The sequence below is a fragment of the Trichosurus vulpecula genome, chromosome 7 (assembly GCF_011100635.1).
Source record: "Trichosurus vulpecula isolate mTriVul1 chromosome 7, mTriVul1.pri, whole genome shotgun sequence".
In the NCBI taxonomy this organism is placed as follows: Eukaryota; Metazoa; Chordata; class Mammalia; order Diprotodontia; family Phalangeridae; genus Trichosurus; species Trichosurus vulpecula.
In genome coordinates, this window is record NC_050579.1 from 111,638,930 (window position 1) to 111,662,317 (window position 23,388).

At 38.7% G+C, this 23,388-nt stretch overlaps 1 protein-coding gene across 1 annotated transcript in view; it reads left to right on the plus strand.

Annotated features, from left to right (window-relative positions):
- The window catches only part of SHPRH (SNF2 histone linker PHD RING helicase), a 133,064-nt gene that overhangs the window by 79,786 nt on the left and 29,890 nt on the right, over positions 1 to 23,388 (plus strand). The window contains exons 19-25 of the mRNA XM_036766257.1: positions 627 to 800; positions 1,161 to 1,223; positions 2,362 to 2,587; positions 5,290 to 5,433; positions 6,083 to 6,184; positions 18,243 to 18,314; positions 19,614 to 19,802. Coding sequence (XP_036622152.1) covers positions 627 to 800; positions 1,161 to 1,223; positions 2,362 to 2,587; positions 5,290 to 5,433; positions 6,083 to 6,184; positions 18,243 to 18,314; positions 19,614 to 19,802 — 970 coding nt within the window. The remainder of the gene's footprint in view (positions 1 to 626; positions 801 to 1,160; positions 1,224 to 2,361; positions 2,588 to 5,289; positions 5,434 to 6,082; positions 6,185 to 18,242; positions 18,315 to 19,613; positions 19,803 to 23,388) is intronic.

Consider the following 23,388-nt stretch of genomic DNA (forward strand, 5'->3'; position numbering starts at 1 on the left):
ACATAGATAATGTTATGGTGGTTTCTAAGTTAATACAGGGTCCACAGCGATCCTTATGGGTGGTCTCTTGGCTCAGTGTCTGTTTGAGTTTGACAGCACTATTGTAGCTCATTTCTTTTTGAGGACAGTGTTCTCCTCTCATAGAAGGTGGGGGGAGGAATGCATCAGAGAATAGATATTGTACCTCTCCGGTAGAACTTGAGCTTCTCGAGGGTGAGAACTGGTTTGGGTTTTGGCTTTGTATCCCTGATGCCTTGCACGCGATCTGAGCTTGTGAATTTTGTTGAGTTAGATAGAGGATCGTGTGCTTTTTTAGGATGAGATGGTGTCATCCTGTACTTTTATGTCCTCTTTAGCTGCTAGCATGTTGCTACATATGGAGGCATCCCATCAATACTTGGTGATACATATAAATAAATACATAAACACTTTCCGAATGCTAAGTATTCAGCGGCTTCGTACTACAGGGGTCCTGGGCGAAGTTTCACAGTAGCTCTGATACCACTGTAATACTTTGGTCGGCAGCCGTTACCTGAGCACCCTGACCTGCTTTGTGTGTTGTTGTCATCGTTGGTGGGGGTGGCAGTGGTGTTACTACTGCTGTTGTTGTTATTGTTGGGCATCAGGTTCCGGGACTGCAGAGGTCTTCAGTACTTACTCACAACACAAATGGAAGAGCTGAAGAAATTTCAGAAACTCGTGAGAGAGGCCGTGAAGAACCTGGAGGGACCCCCATCCCGTGATGTCATCGAAGCTGCCACAATCTGCCATCTTCGTCCTGTCAGACTGCCCCTCAACAAGTAGGTAAAAGAAGAAAGCGTGCATCGAGGGTGTCATACCCTTATCGTCTTAGATCTATTTTGATAGAATAAATAATGGCTAAAGTGCTGAAGCTTTTTCATTTGATTTGATTTCAGAAAGAAAAGTAAACTTCATATTGATATAACTTGTTTTTTTTTAAGCAAGCCTTTAACAGTTTCCACTTTCAACCTGTAATTTGCATTCATTTTTTCCCCACAAAATAGTTGAAAATTTAATATGTGCATGTGTTTTTCCTAAAGTGAACAAATGGGTTGCAAAATACCCAACACTCTCCTATAAATTACCTGATTGCTAGTTACGGCTGAAAATGTTTTTCTTGGTGATCTCTTCTTTTCCAGCTGTGTCTTTTGTAAAGCTGATGAATTGTTCACAGAGTATGAGTCGAAGCTATTTTCTCACACGTAAGTTCTCTGATTGCTTATTTCCCGTTGGGAATGTGAAATATGGGGTATAGTGATCTCAGGTTGAAAATACATTTTCTTCACAATGACCATGCTTCCAAGTTTTCTATTAGAAAATTAACCACTGGAAAAAAGAGATTGACAACAGTGTTTATAAGTTATACAGTTTTTCCCCCAAGTAGCTGCAAGTGTATGTACACACAATTCATATGTATGTGTATGTATAGATGTATACATAATATACATATACACATATTTATAAAACTTGTAGCTCTTTTATAGACAACATAAGGATATCTAATAAAAGAGTTTTAATATATAGTTTTCTTTTTACTTTTTAGCGTTCTGGATTAAACTTGCAGGGAGCAATCTCAGCAATAAGTCACCTGCTATTTAAACGTTTTCTCATCAGCTAAAGGGGTGGGGGTAAAATGAAGGCAGGTGCTTGTTTTCCTAAAGAGGCAGTGAATCAAGGCAGGGTTTCCCAACCTGAAGTTGCTTCTTAAGGACCCCACTAGGTAATCTGTAGGTGGTAGTAGTTAATCCTGAAGCAAATGATAATAACAATAACAATAGCCAGCATTTAGATGGAGCAGTGGATAGAGTCCTGGGAATGAAGTCAGGAAGACCTGGGTTCAAATGTGGCCTCAGACACTTTTGGTGATCTTGAGCAAGTCACTTAACTTCTGTCTCAATTTCTTCAACTATGAAACAGGAATAATAATAGCACCTACCTCTCCAGATTGCTCTGACGATCAGATGAGATGACATGAGTAAAGCACTGAGCACAGTGCCTGGCACATATTAAGTGTTCTGTAAGTGCTAGCTATTGTTAGTATCATCATCGTAATTATTAACAGTTTCCTCCATGTATTTCATTTGCCCTTCTCCTTCCAGTGTTCCTCTTCCTCTCTTCACAGACTCTGATAATTCTCAAAATTATTGTAGTTCCCAGAGACAACAAAGAAGTTTCTATAGCTATAATGGAAATGCAGCAGAGCAAACCACAGTGATTTTGTTTTTCTCCTGTCCTTCCCCCCAACCATTGCTCACTCGCACTGCTCCTCCACAGAGGCAGAGTGTGGGCAAATTCAGCAGCTATCATGGTAAAACCTGTCTTTCCCTTGTGTATATCAAGAGTGAAAGGCCAGACTGCAATTTTTGAGGAGATGATAGAAGATGAAGAAGGCCTGGTGGATGATCGGCTCCCCACCACAAGCCGAGGACTGTGGGCGACGAGTGAGATGGAGCGCTCCTTGAAAGCAATCCTGTCTTTTGCCAAAGCACACCGACTAGACCTCAGACTCATTGAAGAAGGGAATACTTCAATGGAACTCTTTGAAGCATGGAAGAAGGAATACAAGGTAGAATGGGAAGACTTTCTATTTGAGTTATGCACTGAATGACCAAGAGGCAGCACAGCAGAGCCCCACCTCAAAGCGTACCTACCTACATTTTAGGCTTAAGCCCTGCCTCTGTGACCCTAGGCAAGTCACTTATCCTCTCAACACTCTAGACAGTTCTGAAATCCTAAATTGCAGAGAAAGTACCTGCATGCATTGTGGTCAAGGGGGTTTCCTCGCTTGGGAATTCCCTGTGCTAATGAAATCACAGGTTCTGTTCCTATCTCACTCCTTTATTGAATGACTTAATGATTGATTAATGAAGTAATCATGTAAATATCAAACCTTTCATTTAGCATTCAAATTTGCAACTCATAAAAATCCTTGCAGAAAGTTAGTCCTACCTCTGATGTGTTCTCCCCTTTGGTTTAATACCATTATTACTTTGATACCCTCATGGGTCAGTTACATCAGTTAAGCTTAGAAGTCCTCCATGCCTTCTCATCCTGTATATGATTCTTGTCTTTTCAAAAATTCTCCATCATTTCTACTTAATACGCTGGAAGCTTTCCTCTCGTTATCTCTTATGCCACTGTAATACCCACATGCCATTGGACCACTCAGGCTGGCCATCTGTTTTCTCTTCCCAGACATCTCCAGATGTTCTGTTTGCCCTCTACTTGGGCCAATATCTCCACTCACTTCCCAGGACTTTGCCCTGGGAGCTACCCTGGGCTTTGGCCTGCTTTGGCCTTAACTTCCTCAGCACCAGGCCTCTACCCACACTTGCTGAACATCTCCAGGACATAGCACTGCTAACTCTACCCTTCCACCCCCTTTCATTTATGTTCCTTTGTGTATTGTCTTCCATCTTCAGATTGCAAATTCCTTGAGGGCAAGGATTACTTACCAGCTTTTATTTATATCCCCTATGCTTAGCACATCACCTGACACATAGTAAGTACTGAATAAATGCTGGCTCTGGTTGCCTATCTACATATCTACCTGTCTATCCGGTTTTCACCAAGCCACCTCCTTTTTCAGGCATACATATCTTTGTTGATGTCTTTTTGCCACTCTTAGTACAGTTCTGTGAAGTTAGAGAAGTATATTCTGTATGTCCCCCAAGAAACTTGAGCCATTTCTCCCCAACCAAAACTAATGCTTCTTACCTCTACACTGCACTTTGTTATTAACTTTCTTACAGAACTTCTCTCTGTCTCTCTCACCTTTGTGTTATAAACACCAGTGCATTTGTCTTACATCTCCTACAATACTGCAGAATCACTAAGGTCAGAAACCATTTATCTTTCATTCCCCAACAACAGCACTTGTTATTTAGGTATTTATACAGTCTAATGGAATGCACTTGTTGCCACTGCCCCTGCTTTTCTGTTGAGATGGGCTGGAGAAAGGAGGAGAAACAATGCATTTGAAGTCTAATCATAGACACCTTTGACATATTTTTGGAAATCTGAAGGCTTACTTGGAGAAAAATAAACAGGTTACTTTTCAAAATCCAACAAAAAATTCCCTTAGCCACAAAAGACAATGAAAGTACTTGAATTACCTTGTATCGGTGAAGCAGTTGCATAGAGTTGCATATACACATGGTAAATTTGGGTAGAAATAAGCATTGTGAACAGATAATTGCAGCTAGATCAGTCAGCTAGAAGATACGATGAGTTATATAAAAATGCATGTGACAAGAGAAATTATAGTGGTGTTCTGTTATAAAAGAGCTTTGTACAGTCTATATAATACTGATTCAGAAACTTCTAGGATTTAGAACAGGAAAGAACCTTTGAAACATTTAGTCTAATCCTATCAATTTACAGATGGAGGTACTGAGGGCCAAGAGAAGTTAAGTGACTGTAGTGCCCAGGGTCACAAAGTCAATCTTAAGATTTTTTAAACCCTTGTAAAGGATTCTGTGGGGTAGAGGTGAAAAAAGAGTGCTAGGAAATTCATGAATAATAAGATATGGGGTCCAACCTTCCAGGTGCTTCTAATCTAGTTATGTTGAAAAGTGCTGTAGGGATTAGCCACACTGGCCCCTTAATTTTAAACATTAGGGGAATGAGGTTCCGGAAGTGGAAGTGACTTTGCCCAACTGGTCACACAACTGGTTAGCAGCAGAGCCAGAACCAAAGCCCAAATTGTCTAACGCCTAGTCCAGTGCTTTCCTATTATGTATTATGTTGCTGCATACTCCCTAGCTTAGTACTATAAGGGAGGGAGCACTAGCTCTGGAATCTAGGGCCCTGGATTCAAGCCCCATCCCTGATGCAGTGATCACAACTTGTGGCGTGCTTTCCCTACTAAAATGGCCTTGAAGGGGCAGTGGGAGGTCGAGGAAACTGTAGTAAGAATTTGATATCATATGTTTAGCTTTTAAAAAGGGTGTTAGCTCAGGCTTCCCACATTACTAATCTGGATTACCTTGGGAGTTTGGTTTTTCTTTACTTTTTTGCTCATCTATATTGTGTTGGAATTGCAAGTTTCCGAAAGATAACTAAAATTGTGTGAATAGGGAAATAAAAGAGCTGTCTTGTATAGGTGCTTGGCATCATCTCCTAAATGTTACATGGCCAGAGAACTGTGTGAGCCTTCTGTCTTATTGTATAACACTAGATTTCCCTAAAGATCTCAATGAAGATTTTTGATGAATTATCCCTTATTAGGGTTCAGTGCACAACTTTATTCTAATTTTTCTTCTACAGTTGCTTCATGAATATTGGATGGTTCTGCGGGACCACGTATCTGCTATTGATGAACTTGCAATGGCTACAGAACGTCTAAGAGTACGGCATCCTGATGAACCAAAGCCCAATCCTCCTGTTCTTCACATAATTGAACCTCATGAAGTAGGTTGCCAATGAATCAGACACAGGCAGTATAGCTTGAAAGACTGTACCTGACTCCAGAGGCCTGGAGATTTTGTAGTATAAGCAGTGAGTCAATCTATAAGTCTTAACGAGCCTACCTATGTGCATAGCATTTACTGTTTAGGTGTACAGATCCCTGTATCCTACAGGATCACATTTCAGATAGATAATTCCTTAAGAGAGATGTTTCAGAAAAGATGTCCTATGAGAATTTTAGTCCTCTGCCTCAGTGTCTCTCACACTTTCAAGAATAGGAAAGTCTTCTACTTAAATTTAATATTCTATTATTTTAGTTCTTCACCAGAAGAGAACAATTGATATCTGCTTGGTTTATTGTAAATCCTTTTGTATATCCGAAAAATAAGTTATTTTTAATTGATTCCCAAATCTTTACTTTTGAATGTTAAATAATCTTAATTCTTTTACAGTTTCTTTATAAGTTCCTTTTCCTAAACGTGTCAGCCATTTTTATTTGCTCTCAGTGATTGCAAATTTTACTTTCATGGAGCTAGAACTAAATAAGGTGCAGATACCCCTAGCTAACTTAGCTAAGAGTATATTAATGTTTGTGTTTATGATTTCATCGTTTTTACAAGAATGTAGAAACAACAATATTTTTTCTTTTTAGGTGGAACAAAATCGAGTAAAACTATTAAATGACAAGGCAGTTGCCAAATCCCAGCTTCAGAAGAAACTTGGCCAGCTTCTCTACCTTACTAATTTGGAAAAGGTTGTAATGCCTCCCTTTATGCATGTTGTGTTATCATGGTGCCCTCTAGTGTAAGTCAAGCAATACTACAGTTAATAACAGTGATTTTCTACATTATTAATTTAGATTGCAAAAACATATAGAGTGCCACAGGCAGCTCTCTAAGATTATAAGTTTCAGGGGAGATGATGATCTGCATCAGTCAAGGAATTCCTTGCTGGGAGCTCCCTGCAAAGATCAAATCATAGATCTAGTTTAAAAAAGAAATTATAAAGTCAACTCTGGCTATTGTTAACATTTTCCAAAGGGGTATAAAAAGAACATATCCTCCTTAGGAAATCTAGAGATAGACACATGTAGCAAGGAGTATATCACTGTATGTGAGTTTATAGGTATATAAGGTGCCATGCACACTGTGGTACCTCATAATTTTCACATGTGATACTTGGGTATCTTCCCACTCCTTGGGCTGCTTCAGTTCCTACACCTCTTCCTCACACTGGCAGGTCCCAGTTCTCAGAGAGGGACCACCAACTGTTAAATTACATTGAAACTCTCTTAGGATCCTCAGCATAACGTAGTGTGGGGGAATACATTCTCCGTTTTCTCCACTTCAGCTCTTAAGCATTCATTAATGTTCTTTATTTATACAAAACCAGCCATTCACAAAAATGACACTTTTAGATTTTAAATGTAAGCATTTACCTAACATTAAAGCAAATGAAATAATAATATAATCAGAAGTGGTCATACATTTAAGTAAATAAAGTAATAATAATTACATCACAGTCCACACATAAACTTTCATACTTTCCCACCAATGCATTTAGTATTTCTGGGAGAGTAGACATAGAAATTTGCTATGGGAACAGAACTAAGGAAAGCCAATGTCCTTAGAGTAGCAACTCTGGCATTATAGACTTCATTGTCTTCTATCTCAGGAACTATCCATACAAGTTCTTTGGTGAATATAAGGTCTGTGTGGAACAGACACTTCCCCTGCCAAGCTAACTGACTTTCCTAGGCCTGACATCTTAGCCTAGTGGATCTGCTAAGTAATTTTTATGATTCTCTGCTTCTCAGCTGTCTCTCTGAACTTAGTTCTCAGCAGCAGCTGTAGTATCCATCACTTCCAGCTTCAAACTTGATACAATACTAATATCTGACCTTTCATTTCCCTCTCCTTGGCCCCATCTTAGCTCATGGTTAGTAAACTAAAATCTCATCTTCTGACTACAACCAAGTAAGTCACATTTATCTCTTAAGAGAACAGTCCTGCTATCCTTATCTCCAGTACACTACAGCTTCTCACATTCAGAACAATCAACTGCTTGTTTCAGAATTAGAGTTAGGGTAGACCTAAAGTCAGCAACGAACTGCTATAAATGAAAGGGCATTACCTTAATGGAAGAGTACTTTACATCAGAGACAATGTGAGAGGACTGGGAATGACAGCCTCTGTGATACCTTCTAGCCCTAAATCTATGATCTTGTGGTCCTAATACTTCAATGTAAAACTATGCTGAAAAATGGAAGCTTACAGCATATCTGTGCTTTAGGAATTCCGTGCCTGAATTCTTAAAATATCATTGTAGGGAACATAATGTATTATAGATTATCTGACCAAGAAAATAAGGCTGAACTAGAAATGTTTACTGAATTTAGAAGGTTTTAAAATTGGATAATACTTTATATTATCCACACATAGATTGGTGGAATATCTCATTAGGACACAATGAAGGGGCAAGGTTTCTGGGTGAGATAATTAATTGCTTCTTAGAACAGATTATTTTAGAAACTAAAAAGAACAAAAATATAATAGATTTGATCCGAAGTAGTTGACAAGAACTAGTATAGGAAATGAATTTTGTTCAGCCATTTAAGTAATATTTCCTATACTCCATATTCTCAAGGTAAAAAGAACAATAATGCCGGTTAAGTGTTATTTAGTTTTTTAAAGTATAGCTTTGGCAAAATTCAGACAGTAGTTAAAAATGAGAAGGCTAATTAAATAACCATTAGGAATCTGGGACATTGTTTTAAAGCACCAACTTTAAAGTGGCCCAGAAAAGTATATGCTGTAGATTTTTAAATGGGTGCTGAAAAAAATCTATGCATTTCTAAATAAATAAAAAGATAATAAAGGCAGAGGGAAGGTGACTCCACAAAAAAAAAAAACCACAAATTATAGGAAGTTGTGTATGAATTAAAAGGGCCAAAAGGAATTGAAATTACAGCTTTCTAAGAACTATGGAGTTTATTAGTATGAGAATATTTTAATTTTCACTAGATAATCACTTGGATGTCCTAATCCTCATAGTCAAAATGTATGTTCTGAAAGCAGTAGAAAATAGAAAAGTAGGAGATTGCCGTTGTCTTTTGATGCAGACTTATGAGATTGAATATTGTTAAATGCATATACTGTTCAACTAGACAAGAAGTAATTGAAAGACTAGATGTGAAAAAATCACTGAGATCATTTAAACCTGAAATGATTTAAGTATTGAGAAGTAGTTCAGGAGTTAAATTGTGAAATTTCTGGCCAAGATTTGTAAACTGTTATTTTAAATGGACACGCTGCTAGGGATCTGGTGGATTGCCATTGTGCCTCCATTCCTTGCAGAGGACTTCAGAGTGGTTATTGGAAACAGTAGACAGATAAGGATCACTTCCAATCCAGGAAAGCTACTGGAAAGCATGAGAAAGGGTAGGATCATTGGATACTTTAAGCAAGCATAATTCATTGAAAGAGAGGAAACATTGTTTCTGTAGAGGAAAATATACCTGAATAATCTGTAGATTTCTTGAGAATGTAAGTAATCATTTGGATAACAGAAACTTGAATAGTTGTAATTTATTTAGATTTTAGATTTTCAAAAGATTGCATACTCAAAAAAAGTGAGCCAAATGGGAGAATTGTTTTGTCATAGAGAGAGCCAGAAAACAAAAGGTATTAATAATTGAATCTATGCTTATATTATGAAGGGCTCTGAGCTATCAATTATGACTCAAGAAAATGAGCTGGGAGTCCTCATAGATTTGCCCTGAAAACATCAGCTCACTGTGCTGCTTTAACCTCCCAAAAGTGAACATGAACAGCATGGCGTTTGAAAAATAAGGCCTTGTCTTACCTTTTACAAAGCCAGATGTACCCAAAGCACTGTGTACCAGTCAAGTCACTGCATCTCAAGAAAGCTACTCTAGAATGGAGAGTATCCAGGGAATTGTCAAATAAAATGATCAGAAATACCAAGTGTAAGAGGACTCTATAATCTGCATGTTATTTCCTCCTGGCAGAATGTAAGCTCCTTGAGGGCAGGAGCTGTTTTATTTTTATCTTTGTATCTTTAGCTCCACACACAGTGCCTAACTTGTAGTCAGCACATAATAAATGCTTAATAAATAAATCTATAGACTGAGAGTGGAAGAAGAGCCACGGTGTAAAATCATACATAGCATGTGCAAGATTTAACACATATATTTACCACTTCTGCGAAAGACTGAACATTTCATTTTTGTCAAAACCCCTTCTACACATTCGTAAACAATCTTCATGAGTTGCTGTGGCCAAAAAATTCATCTTCTAGAACAGAAATGTCAGATTGATAGCCTGTGGACTGTATGTGGCTTACAGAACTGAGTGCCACCAGAACCAAAATAAAATGTAATTAGGAAATGTTTACAAAATAAAAATGCAGTAAAACACAGATAATGATAATTTGTGTTTTCCAAGTCAGTATATGGCTTGTAGGGATCCATTTCTATTTGCATTTGATGCCACTGGTCTAGACAACATTCTAGTGATTAGTAGGTGACAGTCTGTTACTGGGACTGTACTCAAAGCCTTTCCTGCTTCCAGCATCTGTTTCTCTGGCATAGTCAGCACCCAGGGTCACTGCCACACTAGGATAAACATCAGAATGTAGGGCTGTAGTTGAGTGGTTTTCTTTAATTAATTAATAAATACTTATTGAGCATCTACCATTTTTGAGGTTCTTATCTTGAAATACTAGAGCTGGAGGATACCAGTTGAAACTTAAAAGGGAAAATAAAAGAACTACAAATGACATGCTTATGAAACTCACTGCCACAAATTATCATAAAGGTCAAAAATATCTAATTTACACAAATTGGTGATAGATCTATAATAGATTTTTCATGGGAAGTAGGTCTCTTGGTGAGTTACATGCCTAAGCCTTTAAAGTTATGCTTGATGAACTGGTACTGCCAACTCAAAATGTCCAAAACAGAATTCCCTATTTTTCCCACAAGATCTTTTGCTTCCCTTACCTTATTCCTTTTTTTATAGAAGTTAGTAGAAAAACTATCCTAATAGAGTATGAGGTATTATGGGATATCTAGTTCAACTTTAAAGGCTTGAGAATGTGACTCCACCCCATACCTGCTTTCCTTCAGTAATGTATTTATAGATCTCTCAAAGTACTCAAAATATAAACTGTGATACTACAGTTGCCTGCCAATTTTTATTAACTTTAGTTTTCATTATAATGTGCAAAATTGAATTCCATAGCTTATTAGCAAAGGTAGCATTTCGTTAGTGTGTTTTGACAGTTATGTGTGTGTGTGATAATAACAAAAAGACATGGTGTATTAAGGTTTGCAAAGCATTTATCAAATATTACCTTATTTGAACTTCACAAAAAGTCTGTGAAGGAGGTGCTGTTGTCCCCATGCACGAGGAAACCAAGGTTGTGAGGGTTTGAATAACTTCCCCAGGTCTATATAGCTAGTAAGCATCTGAGATAAGATTCAAATTCAGGTTTTCCCAACATCAGTTCTAACACACTATCCATTATACCATCTAGATATAACTACCATACAATGAAGCTAAGAAATTAGTGAACTAACACAATTATACATCAAGTTGCTTGACACTATGTACTTGTTTAAAAGTAGCTATTAAAAGGTACATGCTATACCTACAAAATGTGAAATATTAAGTCAGATAAATCAAAAGCTATCACTCCTCTTGTTTTGTATTGTATAAATAAACCAGACTAATTTAAGCTCTTACTGAGGCAGCTAGGTGGCACAGTGAATAAAAGCACTGGGCCTAGAATCAGCAAGACCTGAGTTCAAATTCAGCCTCAGCCACTTGCTACTTGTGTGACACACCTGTATGATCACGTCATTTAACCTCTGGCTGTCTGCCTCAGTTTTATCAACTGTAAAACAGATAATAGTAGCACCTACTTCCCAGGGTTCTTGTGAGTGAGGATCAAATAAGATAATAGGTGCAAAGCACTCGGCCTAGTGTCTGTCGTGTAGTACTTGTTTAATAAATGCTATTCCTTTCCCTTTCCCCACAACCCTACCACCAGATTACCTGGATATATTTGACATCATGCATTTTGCATATACTCTGTCTCTAGAGTAGTGAGATATTCATATAATTTTGACTAAGTAGGGTGAATTATTACCTAGTAATGTCATAATTATATTACCATGTGTCAGTTATGTGCTCTCTTTAACTACATAGCTAAATTGTTAGATGCTAATGGTTTATTGGATATGCTTTGAGTACAACTCAGATTCTTAGATAGAATGACTCTTCACAAATGTAGAACTGCCACGGAAATTCACTATACCACATCAAACTGTTTTCTTAAAAGCTTTTTCAGAATGTACTTTGTTAAATAGCTCACAAGTTTCCATTTTTGTTAACAGGATTTTGGAGGAACCTTAGCTGAACCTTTTTACACCAACAACTTTTCTGCTTTTTTGCTTGTATAACCTGAAAACTGATTTTAACCCTAATTGATTTTTTGTAAAGGTTATGTCTGATTTTGTGGGCTGTGTTTGAGGAAAATTATAACTTGGAAAAGGCTGAGTGTGTAACATGAATTTATCCTCAGTTGTTCTTGACTTGAAATTTCACATGAACCATACTTGCTCTCACATCTGTCTTTATTTTTTTTAATCCTGCAAATTTAGATAGTCATGAATTTAAACAGATCTCTGTGAAGCTTATAACCAAGAGTTTTTGCACCTAGTGCAAATAGTATAGACTGTGCCTGGGACAATTGGCACAAAAGGCACACCTTGGGTGGGAGGGAGGAGATATATGGAATTGTCCTCAGTTTGGGAAGTCAAAGTTTTGAGGGAAAAAAGTCCCAAGAATGAGGGGAGGCAGAGACATAGCCACGGTGGTGTGGCTTTCTAACAAGGGCTTAGGGACTGGGCCTTTTCCCCTGCCATTCTCCCAGGGCAAGCCATGTTTAGAAGCAGCAGAGAACTCTAGGCCTAGGGAAACATTCTCCTCCACCTCCAGGCCCCACAGGATTCCTGACTCCCCCTTTCTGCTTATAATTTGATCTACCACACTTTCAACTTTGCCCTTTCCTTACTCGGGGACTTGAGAAAGCTTGAGAAGAAAGGAAGGTCAAAACTTGGACAGAGACAGGCAGAGGTGTATCCAGGTAGATAAGGAGGGACATTCGCTTGTTTCTTTCCCTCTACCCAGCGACCCTTCTCTCCAGAGACTGATAGTGAGGAAAGGAAGGAGATCTAGACTGTCATTATTTGCCCCTTCTCCATAGGGAGCAAAACATACTGCAAGGTGCCCTGCTGTTGGCACTGAGGGTGCAGGCTCACTGAGCAAGATAGGCTTCTTCTCCCTCACTGCTAGCTTGGGCCAGACCTTGGGTCCCACCAGTCCTGGGGCCTAAGAAACCCAGGAATGCAATAAACTACTCCCCTCCCTCCCCATGGTAACAGAAACCCTATTCCACTCTTACAGTCTCTGCTTATTGATCTACTCCCACCCCAACACCAGGTGCCTCCTCCAACTTTCCATCCCCGCCCTCCTGTTTTCTTCCTATCATTTGCCTGGAGACCAGACCAGGGTCTGGTTGATTATTCTTCACAGTCAATTTTTGATGATGTATAGATGCATCCATTTGTATAGATCAGGCCTACACACCCTGTGGCCCACGGGCCACTTACAGCCCTTTCAGGCAACCTGCGAAAAATGTAGAGAAAATATCCTTTGTTTGCCGAGGAAATCCTTGGCCCGGGCCACAGGTTGTGAGGCCTGGCATAGATTATTCTATAAAGGCTTGTTTTCTAAAGATTAGCTTACCATATATGGTTGTGAATCAGTTGAAAATATTTGCAGATGTCTATCAAGAAGAAAAAGCAGACATTTTAATGATACTTTAAAAAACAGATAAAATACTAGTGTTTTTACATGTAGTACTTCTGGGTTTACTTAATTACTAAGGCACTTTCTGTACTCTTGTTCTCCCAGTTATGGCAATGAATTTCCATTGACTAAGCTTCTATATAAAATGAGTATAGTTGGTGTTAATGTCACTTCTCTTATCTCCTGAATCATTGAGAGCGGAGACCCGTTTTGGTAGTTTGGTAAGGTTTAGAAAATATTTCCCCTAAAAGTTAAAATTGGATATATTGTTATTCAAGTTATTCTAAAAATATCTCATAAGATAATTTCCAGACAAATGATTCTATTTCTTTACCTAGATTACTGTCCTTTTCATCTAACCCCTAAAAGGTTAGGTGATTATTTAATTTAATTTTTCATTAGAAAATTCAGTTAAGTCCTCCCCTTGGGGACTGTACCCTTGCATTGAACTATTTAATAGAGATTTAGAGCAGTTAATATTATTTTCAGTTCTAATTTGCAGGTCTTTCCTTCTACATCAGCAAGTTCTTTTCCTCCCTTCTACTGATTTCTTTTGCTTTGATAAACAAAGTAAAAAGATTCTGCTTAGAAGCTAGTAGTAAGTAGAATACATATCAAACTGTTGCTTTTGGGGGTGGAGCCAAGATGGCGGCTGGTAAGCAGGGACTAGAGTGAGCTCCGTACCCGAGTCCCTCCAAAAACCTATAAAAAATGGCTCTGAACCAATTCTAGAACGGCAGAACCCACAGAACAGCAGAGGGAAGCAGGGCTCCAGCCCAGGACAGCCTGGATGGTCTCTGGCTGAGGTCTATCCCACACGGAGCTGGGAGCTGGGAAGGGAGTGGAGCAGAGCCCAGCCTGAGCGGCGTGGACCATCCAGACCAGAAGCTGGGCGGAGGGGGCCCTAGCGCCCTGAATATGTGAGCTGCGGCAGTTACCAGACCCCTCGACCCACAAACACCAAAGACTGTGGAGAAGGTTAGTGGGAAAAGCTGCGGGAGTGGTTCCAGCCCCGGGGCAGTGGAGGTGAGGCAACTACAGTTGCTGCTGCTTCTGGCCCCAGGCCCACCTGGTGGGAGGAATTAAGTGGCGGATCAGAGCAGGGGTGCACAGCCTGCCGAAGATCTAAGCCCAGTTCGGGTTGGGGGTTCTTGGGGAAGGAGCAGTGCAGGTCTGACAGAGCTGGCACCTCCCCCCAGACTTGGAACATAGTTCTCTTAACTCTACAAGCAGTCATACCCCGCTGAAAAACTCAAGGGTCAAGTTGGTTGGGAATATGGCCAGGCAGCAAAAACGCGCCCAGATTCAGTCTCAGACTTTGGATTCTTTCTTTGGTGACAAAGAAGACCAAAACATACAGCCTAAAGAAGACAACAAAGTTATAGAGCCTACAACAAAAGCCTCCAAGAAAAACATGAACTGGCCCCAGGCCATAGAAGAACTCAAAAAGGATTTGGAAACGCAAGTTAGAGAAGTAGAGGAAAAATTGGGAAGAGAAATGAGAAGGATGCGAGAAAACCATGAAAAACAAGTCAATGACTTGCTAAAGGAGACCCAAAAAAATACTGAAAAATACATTGAAGAAAACAACACCTTAAAAAACAGACTAACTCAAATGGCGAAAGAGCTCCAAAAAGCCAATGAGGAGAAGAATGCCTTGAAAGGCAGAATTAGCCAAATGGAAAAGGAGGTCCAAAAGACCACTGAAGAAAATACTACTTTAAAAATTTAAAAATGGAGCAAGTGGAAGCTAGTGACTTTATGAGGAATCAGGATATTATAAAACAGAACCAAAGGATTGAAAAAATGGAAGACAATGTGAAATATCTCCTTGGAAAAACCACTGACCTGGAAAATAGATCCAGGAGAGATAATTTCAAAATTATTGGACTACCTGAAAGCCATGACCAAAAAAAGAGCCTAGATACCATCTTTCAAGAAATTATCAAGGAGAACTGCCCTGATATTCTAGAGCCACAGGGCAAAATAGAAATTGAAAGAATCCATCGATCACCTCCTCAAATAGATCCCAAAAAGAAATCTCCTAGGAATATTGTTGCCAAATTCCAGAGCTCCCAGATCAAGGAGAAAATACTGCAAGCAGCCAGAAAGAAACAATTTGAGTATTGTGGAAACCCAATCAGAATAACCCAAGATCTGGCAGCTTCTACATTAAGAGATCGAAGGGCTTGGAATGCGATATTCCAGAGGTCAATGGAGCTAGGATTAAAACCTAGAATCACCTACCCAGCAAAACTGAGTATCATGTTCCAAGGCAAAATATGGATTTTCAATAAAATAGAGGACTTTCAAGCTTTCTCAATGAAAAGACCAGAACTGAATAGAAAATTTGACTTTCAAACACAAGAATCAAGAGAAGCATGAAAAGGTAATCAAGAAACGGAAATTGCAAGGGACTTACTAAAGTTGAACTGTTTTGTTTACATTCCTACATGGAAAGATGATGTGTATGATTCATGAGACCTCAGTATTAGGGTAGTTGAAGGGAATATGCATATATATATATGTATATGTTTATGTATATATATAAGAGAATGTGTATGTATGTATATATCTATGTGTATGTGTATGTATGTGTATATATATGTCTGTTTATATATATATATTGTGTGTGTGTATATATATATATGTAAAAGAGAGAGAGCAGACACAGGGTGAGTTGAAGATGAAGGGAAGATATCTAAAAGAAATAAAATGAAATTAAGGGATGAGAGAGCAACATACTGAGAGAGGGAGATAGGGAGAGATAGGGTGGATTATCTCATGTGAAGGTGGCAAGAGGAAGCAGTTCTGTGGGAGGAGGTGAGAGGGCAGGTGAGGGGGGAATGAGTGAACCTTGCTCTCATCAGATTTGGCCTGAGGGGGAATACCATACATACTCAGTTGGGTATCTTACCCCACAGGAAAGAAGAGGGAGGAAGATAAAAAAAAAAATAAAAGGGGAGGGGATGATGGAGGGGAGGGCTGATGGGGGTGGAGGTAATCAAAACAAACACTTTGGAAAGGGGACAGGCTCAAGGGAGAAAATTCAATAAAGCGGGATGGGTTGAAAAGGAGCAAAATGTAGTTAGCCTTTCACAACATGAGTATTGTGGAAGGGTTATACATAATGATACATGTGTGGCCTAGGTTGAATTGCTCGACTTCTTAGGGAGGGTGGGTAGGAAGGGAAGAGGGGAGAGAATTTGGAACTCAAAGTTTTAAAATCAGATTTTCAAAAAAAAAAAAGTTTTTGCATGCAACTAAAAAATAAGATACACAGGCAATGAGGCGTAGAAATTTATCTTGCCCTACAAGAAAGGAAGGGAAAAGGGGATGAGAAGGGAGGGGTGTGATAGAGGGGAGGGCTGACTGGGGAACAGGGCAACCAGAAAATAAGCCATCTTGGAGTGGGGGGGAGGGTAGAAATGGGGAGAAAATTTGTAATTCAAACTGTTGTGAAAATCAATGCTGAAAACCAAATATGATAAATAAATAAATTTAAATTTAATTAAAAAAAATAAAATAAAATAACTACAAGATGCATAAAATACTTTACATCTGCCTTCCAAGTTATATACAAGAACTATATAAATGTAACTATGAACCACTGTTTGTAAAAACACATCCAAATAATTGGAGAAATATTAATTTATCTTGGGCAGGCCAAGGCAATTTAATAAAAATGACAAAACTAAAAAAAAAAACTGTTGCTTTTCTGAATTTATTTTTAAAATTTGCCACAAATGACCTAAGTCTGGATACAAAATAAGTAGGAAGGCCTCCTTCATAGTCATAGTGTTCCTTTGGGTAAAAAATCTCATTTTTACATCTTAATTGGTAAGTACTTAAAGCAAAACAACATTCCTTTCCAATAGAATGGAATTTTGAAAAATAATCATGTCATATTTTGCCTCAAATTGTATTCCCTAGCACATTCATAAATGTTTTTAAAGTACTGACTTTGAAATAGAGCACTAATATTCCACTTCAGGAAACACTTTGTGGCCTTAGTGATAGCATAATATCAATTACCAGTACTGATCTGATTATATCTTAATTATACCTCTGATATTATACCAGGGAAATCACTATTTCCATAATGTTGTCAGTTCAGACCATCATATTTATGAAGTATGTGCAAGATATTCTGGGTCCTAGAGATTTCAAATAAATGTATGTGTGTGTGTGTGCGTGTGTGTGTATATATATATATATATATATATATATATATATATATATATATATATGTAAAATGACGCAAGTCCTACTCTCCAAGTGCTTACATTCTAATGACTAGATGACAGTAGGTATATAAATAGATGAGACAAGGGAAAATACAAAGGAGAGAGCCAGATAAGATGTTCTGAGAACTGTGAGAAGGAAAAGATCACTTTCCACTTTTACCCTGAGAGCAGAGGGTATCAAGAGATTATTTTATTGAAGAAATAGTATCAAAGTTAGGCCTTGAAGGAAGGAAGACACTTATAGACTAGCAGTTGAAAAAGGTGAAATCTAAAGGCATGGAAGAGGAAATGAGAAATGGAGAATGGTTCACATAGCCTAGAATCTAGAGTAAATTAAAGGGAGTACTATGAGCTTTCTATTTTATGCTGTAGGTATTGGTCATAATACATTGTAGAATCACAGAATTACCACATTAGAAATATTACTGGAGCAGGAGTGTGGAGAAGAGATTGGAGATGGGACAGGTTAAAGGCAGGAAGATTGTACTTGTAAGTAACATTGGGAGTAGTGGAGGCAACAAGAGATAGGGATCGCATGATTGATTTTACATTTTACTTTAATATGAGTTCTAAGATTATTTGTCGTATTTCAGCTGTGTGATTGGTCCTGAAAACGTTTGATGGAGTTTTACATTTTCCTTTTTTTTTTCTTAATAATATTTTATAGTCTCAAGATAAGACCACAGGAGGCATAAATCCAGAACCTTGCCCAATCTGTGCCCGGCAGCTGGGGAAACAGGTAAAATAATAGCATGTTACGTTTATAGAACAGTCTACAATTTGCAGATGTTAACTTGTTTGAACCTCAAAGTAATCTTTAGAGTTAGGCAGAGCAAATATGTCATTCCTCTTTTTACAGGTGATAAACAGAGGCACTTGGGGGGGAAGTGACCTGGCTAGGGTCCCACAGCTAAGTAAGAGATTAGGGGCAGGTTTCCTATGCATAGTGCCTGCCTTCTGCATTACCCCTTGTTACCGGCGCTCAAGATTGTTCAATCTGTAGTAAATCTTTTGAGATTTGAAGTCTGTGGATTATACAAAAGAGAGCAAAAATAGGAGAAAACATTTTCATGTACCTCTTAATTTTCATCTATTATTACATACAATCTCAGAAAAATGCGTATATTTTTAGAACTAAGAGTAACCTGAGACATCATCTAGTCCAACCTCTTTCTTTTACAGAGGAAAATACTAAGGCCCAGAGAAATTTACATTGGCCCAATATCATCTAATTAATTAGTGGAAGAGCTAGTATCAGAACCCAGGTCTTATGATTCCAACAACTGTGTTCTATCTACTACTAGCAGGTCAGACATTTCTAGAGTGGACTATCTTATTTAAATCAGGCTTTTAGATTATACTCCTAGCTTTATTCCAAGGATTTAATTTGAAATGTGAATAAGCCTGACTTGAATTTGTGTGTTTGACTTGGCTTGGTGGCAGTTGTTTAGAAATAAAGCACAAAGAATGTGTTTGTTTGGCATTACAAAGGTATACTCGCCTGGCTTTGGAAAGCTCTGTACTGTGCTTAGCTTCTTCCTCGTGGTGAATTAGAGTACCTTTTAGAAGTATATTGTACCAGTCAACAAGTGTCACTGGCCCTTCTTTTGTGCTTGTTAGTTCACAGAAGCTTTTAAGTAGTGTAGAGATGGGATGTCTTGTGCAAGGAACAGCAAGGAAGTCAGTGTCAGTGGACCACAAAGTATGTAGAAGGAGGTGAGTAACGTATAAGATGACCAGAAAAGTAGGAGAGGGTCAGGTAATAAAGGGCTTTGAACACTAAACAGAGAATTTTATACTTGAGCCCACTGGTGATAGAGATAGGTCTTAAAAAAAAAAAGGAAACAAAGCAAAATAATCTTATATTGTATTTCTGGTGTGCATTTAAAGAATATTAGAGTTGTTCATCATTAAGGAGTTAGAAATGTAACTTTCAAACTCTTTCCTTCCCAGCTAGAACAAAAATTTGAATGTTTTCACATTTTTGGAATCTTTGACAGCAGTATACTGAGATGTTGGTCTCTGTTTTTTCCTTTAGTGGGCAGTACTGACCTGTGGGCACTGTTTTTGTAATGAATGCGTTGCCATTATCATCGAGCAGTACAGTGTGGGCACCCGCAGAAGCTCAATTAAGTGTGCCATCTGCCGACAGACAACTTCACATAAAGAAATCTCCTATGTCTTCACTGCAGAGACTGCAAACCAGGAAGAGGATATTCCTGTGAAGGTAACAATAATTCAAGGGCATGTTAAAGCACAATTTGGAACAAAACAGTAGGAGCAGCTGTGTCTGCCAAGTGACAGGCGTCATTGGAAAAGATTTGAGTGGCGAGGCCACAGGCATCAACAGTTACCTGCTGTAGCCATTCTCTGCACATGGCCCCAAAGGCGCTAGCTTTGTCATCGCTTTTCTCATTTTGCAGTGGACCAGAGGCAGTGTCCTTGTCCTTGCATGGAGAGCAGCAGACACAAACACCCCTGAAACCTGAGGCAGAAAAAGGAGCATTGTTAAAGGCTTCTGTTTTCTTGTCACCTTCTTGGCCCCTGTAAATAGATAAGATTTGTGGTTAAAGGGGAGTCTTGTTTGTAGAAATTTTCCTCCTTTTTCCCCATTTGACCTGAGCAACTGAGAACAAGGATGTTTCTTACTACTTTGTAGCAAAGCTGAATTTAAAATGTAGGCATTAAGTGAGTGAATATGGCCACAAGAGGGAGCCAGTGAGCTATTAGATCATAGATTTACTGTCAGAAGGAACTTTAGAGATGAATTAGTCGTTATCTTGTGGATAAAAAGGCTTAAACCAATGGGTTAAATAACTTATCCAGGATCATACGAGTAGTACATAGGAGAGACAGGATTTGAACCCAAGTCTTTTGACTATAGATTCTTTTCCTTTCCAATCAATCAATATACAAGTATTCACTATGTGCCAGAAACTGTGTTCTAGGACTACACATAAAAGGAGTGAAACAGCCCCTGCTAGCAAGGAGCTGTCGTTCTGCTGGGGAAGAAAACAAATACATGTAAGTGTACTTGCAGAATAAATATAGAGAGAATAAATACAAATAAATACTAAGCTGTTAAAGTCTGGGTATTTGTGGAGGGGAGATCCCAACAGTTGGGAAGCTCAGGAAAGGCTTCATGTTGAAGGCAGTACTTGAGCCACATTTTGAAGGAGTAGAAGGATTCTTCAAGGTGGAAGTAAGGAAGGGAAGGACAGAGAGGATAGCCATTGTAAAGGCATAGTGGTAAGATGGAGTGTCATGGCAGGGTGGGTGGGGAGGACAGGGTAGGGCGAGTAAGAGAGAGAAAGTCAGTTTGGCAGAATCACAGAGTGTGAGAGGAAGAGTAATATCCATGAGGCTGGAAAGAGAGGTTGGTGCCAGGTTGTGAAGGTTTAAAAAGCTAAACAGGGGATTTTTTTATAACGTATTGTGTTACTGTGAAGTGAGGAGGGAGAATCTAGAGAACAAGGGAGAAGGAATTTGAGAGGTATCAGCATTGATCTTGGGTCATAGAGAGTTATAATTTCCATTCATGCTCCTTTGGGGAGTTGTCAAGATTGGTGCTACAGCAGGTAGGTTGTACAGTGGATAGAGTATCAGATAAGCAGTCAGGAATACTCATCTTCCTGAGTTCAAATCTGGCCCCAGACACTTACTAGCTGTGTGACCCTGGGCAAGTCACTTAATCTTGTCTGCCTCAGTTTCCTCATCTGTAAAATGGGCTGGAGAAGGAATGGCAAACCACTTCAGTAACTTGCCAAGAAAAACTCCAAATGGGGTCACAAAGAGTTAGATATGACTGAGAAGGCTGAACAGCAACAACAATATTGATGCTTTCTGGCTTTTTTTTAAAGGTCTGCATTTTTCTTATTGGAGTAGAGTCAGTTGCTCTTGTTGAAAGTTTAGACAGGTGATGCTGATGTAGGTTGTTATATGCAAGAAGTAAAAATAAAAGTTGAACTGAAATATTAGCCATTTCACAGTGGCTGGTTTTTTTTTTTGTTATCTCTAGTAAAACCTGAATATTTTATTGGTGTTGTAGTTCCTGTGCCTGCTATAAATCTGCCATATATCTTTTTTTGTTATTATTTACATTTTAAATTAATTTCAATGCAAAAAAAATCATGAGTTTTTCATTTCCTCAAGATCTTTATTAAGATTCTTTATTTATCCATTCTTATTTATTTTCCTTATATGATTATAGTTCACATGTACTAGTTCTACTTGTTTTCCACTTTGTATTATTTCATAAAGTTCCTTCTAAATTTCTTTGTATTTCTCATACTTGTGTGTCTTAATGCTATAGCATTTTGTTACATTAATGTGCCACTGTTTGTTCAACCGTTCCCCTATTCCTAGACATTAGATTGCTTCTAGGTTTTTGCCACTACAATTAATGCTTCTAGGAAAATCTTGTAACAGCTTTTATAAAAATCTTTGATAACATTGTCAGGGCATATTCCCAACAATGGAATCATTAGGTCAAAGGGTATGATTACACCGCTCCTCCTAAGTAACACTTAACATATTTTTGGTGGTACTCTTATTAGTCCTCATCATATGTAATATTTGGTTTTCTCTTCTCTCCACTTCCTACCATTAATTAAGTGCCTGGTTTGCTCAAGGAACTATTCTAGGCGCTAGTGATATGAGAATTAGAAACAGTGTTGTTCCTGACCTCGAGGGACTTTCAGTCTAATAGTGGGGTTACAATATGTACATAAATATGATAGAAAGTAGAACATGATAAGGGAAAAGGAAAATTCCAGGGAACTATAAGAAAATTTGAGAAGGGGAGACTAACTTTCAGTGGAGGGAGATCACAGGCGACTACGCAGAGGAGGTAGTATATGAGTTAACTCACATAGAAAGGAGAAAAGTTTTTTTGTTTTGTTTATGACTAGGTCTCCCTATCTTGCCCAAGCTAGAAGTACAGTGGCTTCTCACAGGCCCAATCCCACTACTGATTGGCATAGGGGCTTTGACCTGTACCATTTTCAACCAGGGAGGTTTACCACTCCCCAGGCAGCCTAGTGTCTCCCTATTCCTGGGAGCTTACTTTATTGGTACCAGATATAGTGCAGCCACCAAATCAGCTTAGTCCGTTACAGCTCAGAACTACTGAGACCGATCTATCAGTGGTACTAGGAATTATAGGCATTCACCATCACAGCTCAGCTGAAAAAGGAAGATTTAAGCACGTAGCTGTGGAGGGAATGTGTTTGAGACGTGGGAAGTAGCCTGCACAGCCATACTGGCAGTCAAATATAGGGCAAATTTGGGGATCAGCTAGTAGTCCCTTTTGGCTGCAACATAATATTTGAAGGATCATGGGATTTAGAACTGGAAAGACTCATTAGAAGTCATTTAACCCAGTCCTCCCATTTTACATGTGAGAAAAATGAGGTCAGTGGAGATCAAATGCTTTGTCCAAGGTTGAACAGATAACAAGTAACAAAGCTGAGGAATTAGTGTGAAATATGACTGGAAAGGAAGGTTGAAGCTAGATGATTGAATGTAAGCTACTTGAGGGTGGGGACTCTTTTCATTTTTTGCTTTGTACTCCCAGGGTCTAGCACAGTGGCTGGTATGCAATAGGCATTCAACAAATATTTATTGAGTTATTGATTGTGCAATGCCCTACATGCCAAACTAAGGTTTTGTATTTTATCCTGCAGGGAATAGAGAACCACTGATACTTTTTGATCAGGGAAGAGACACGGTCAGACTTATGCATTAGGAAGATTAATTTGTCAGTTGTACCGAGGATGAATTGGAGAGGAGACTAGAAGTAGACAGACCAGTTA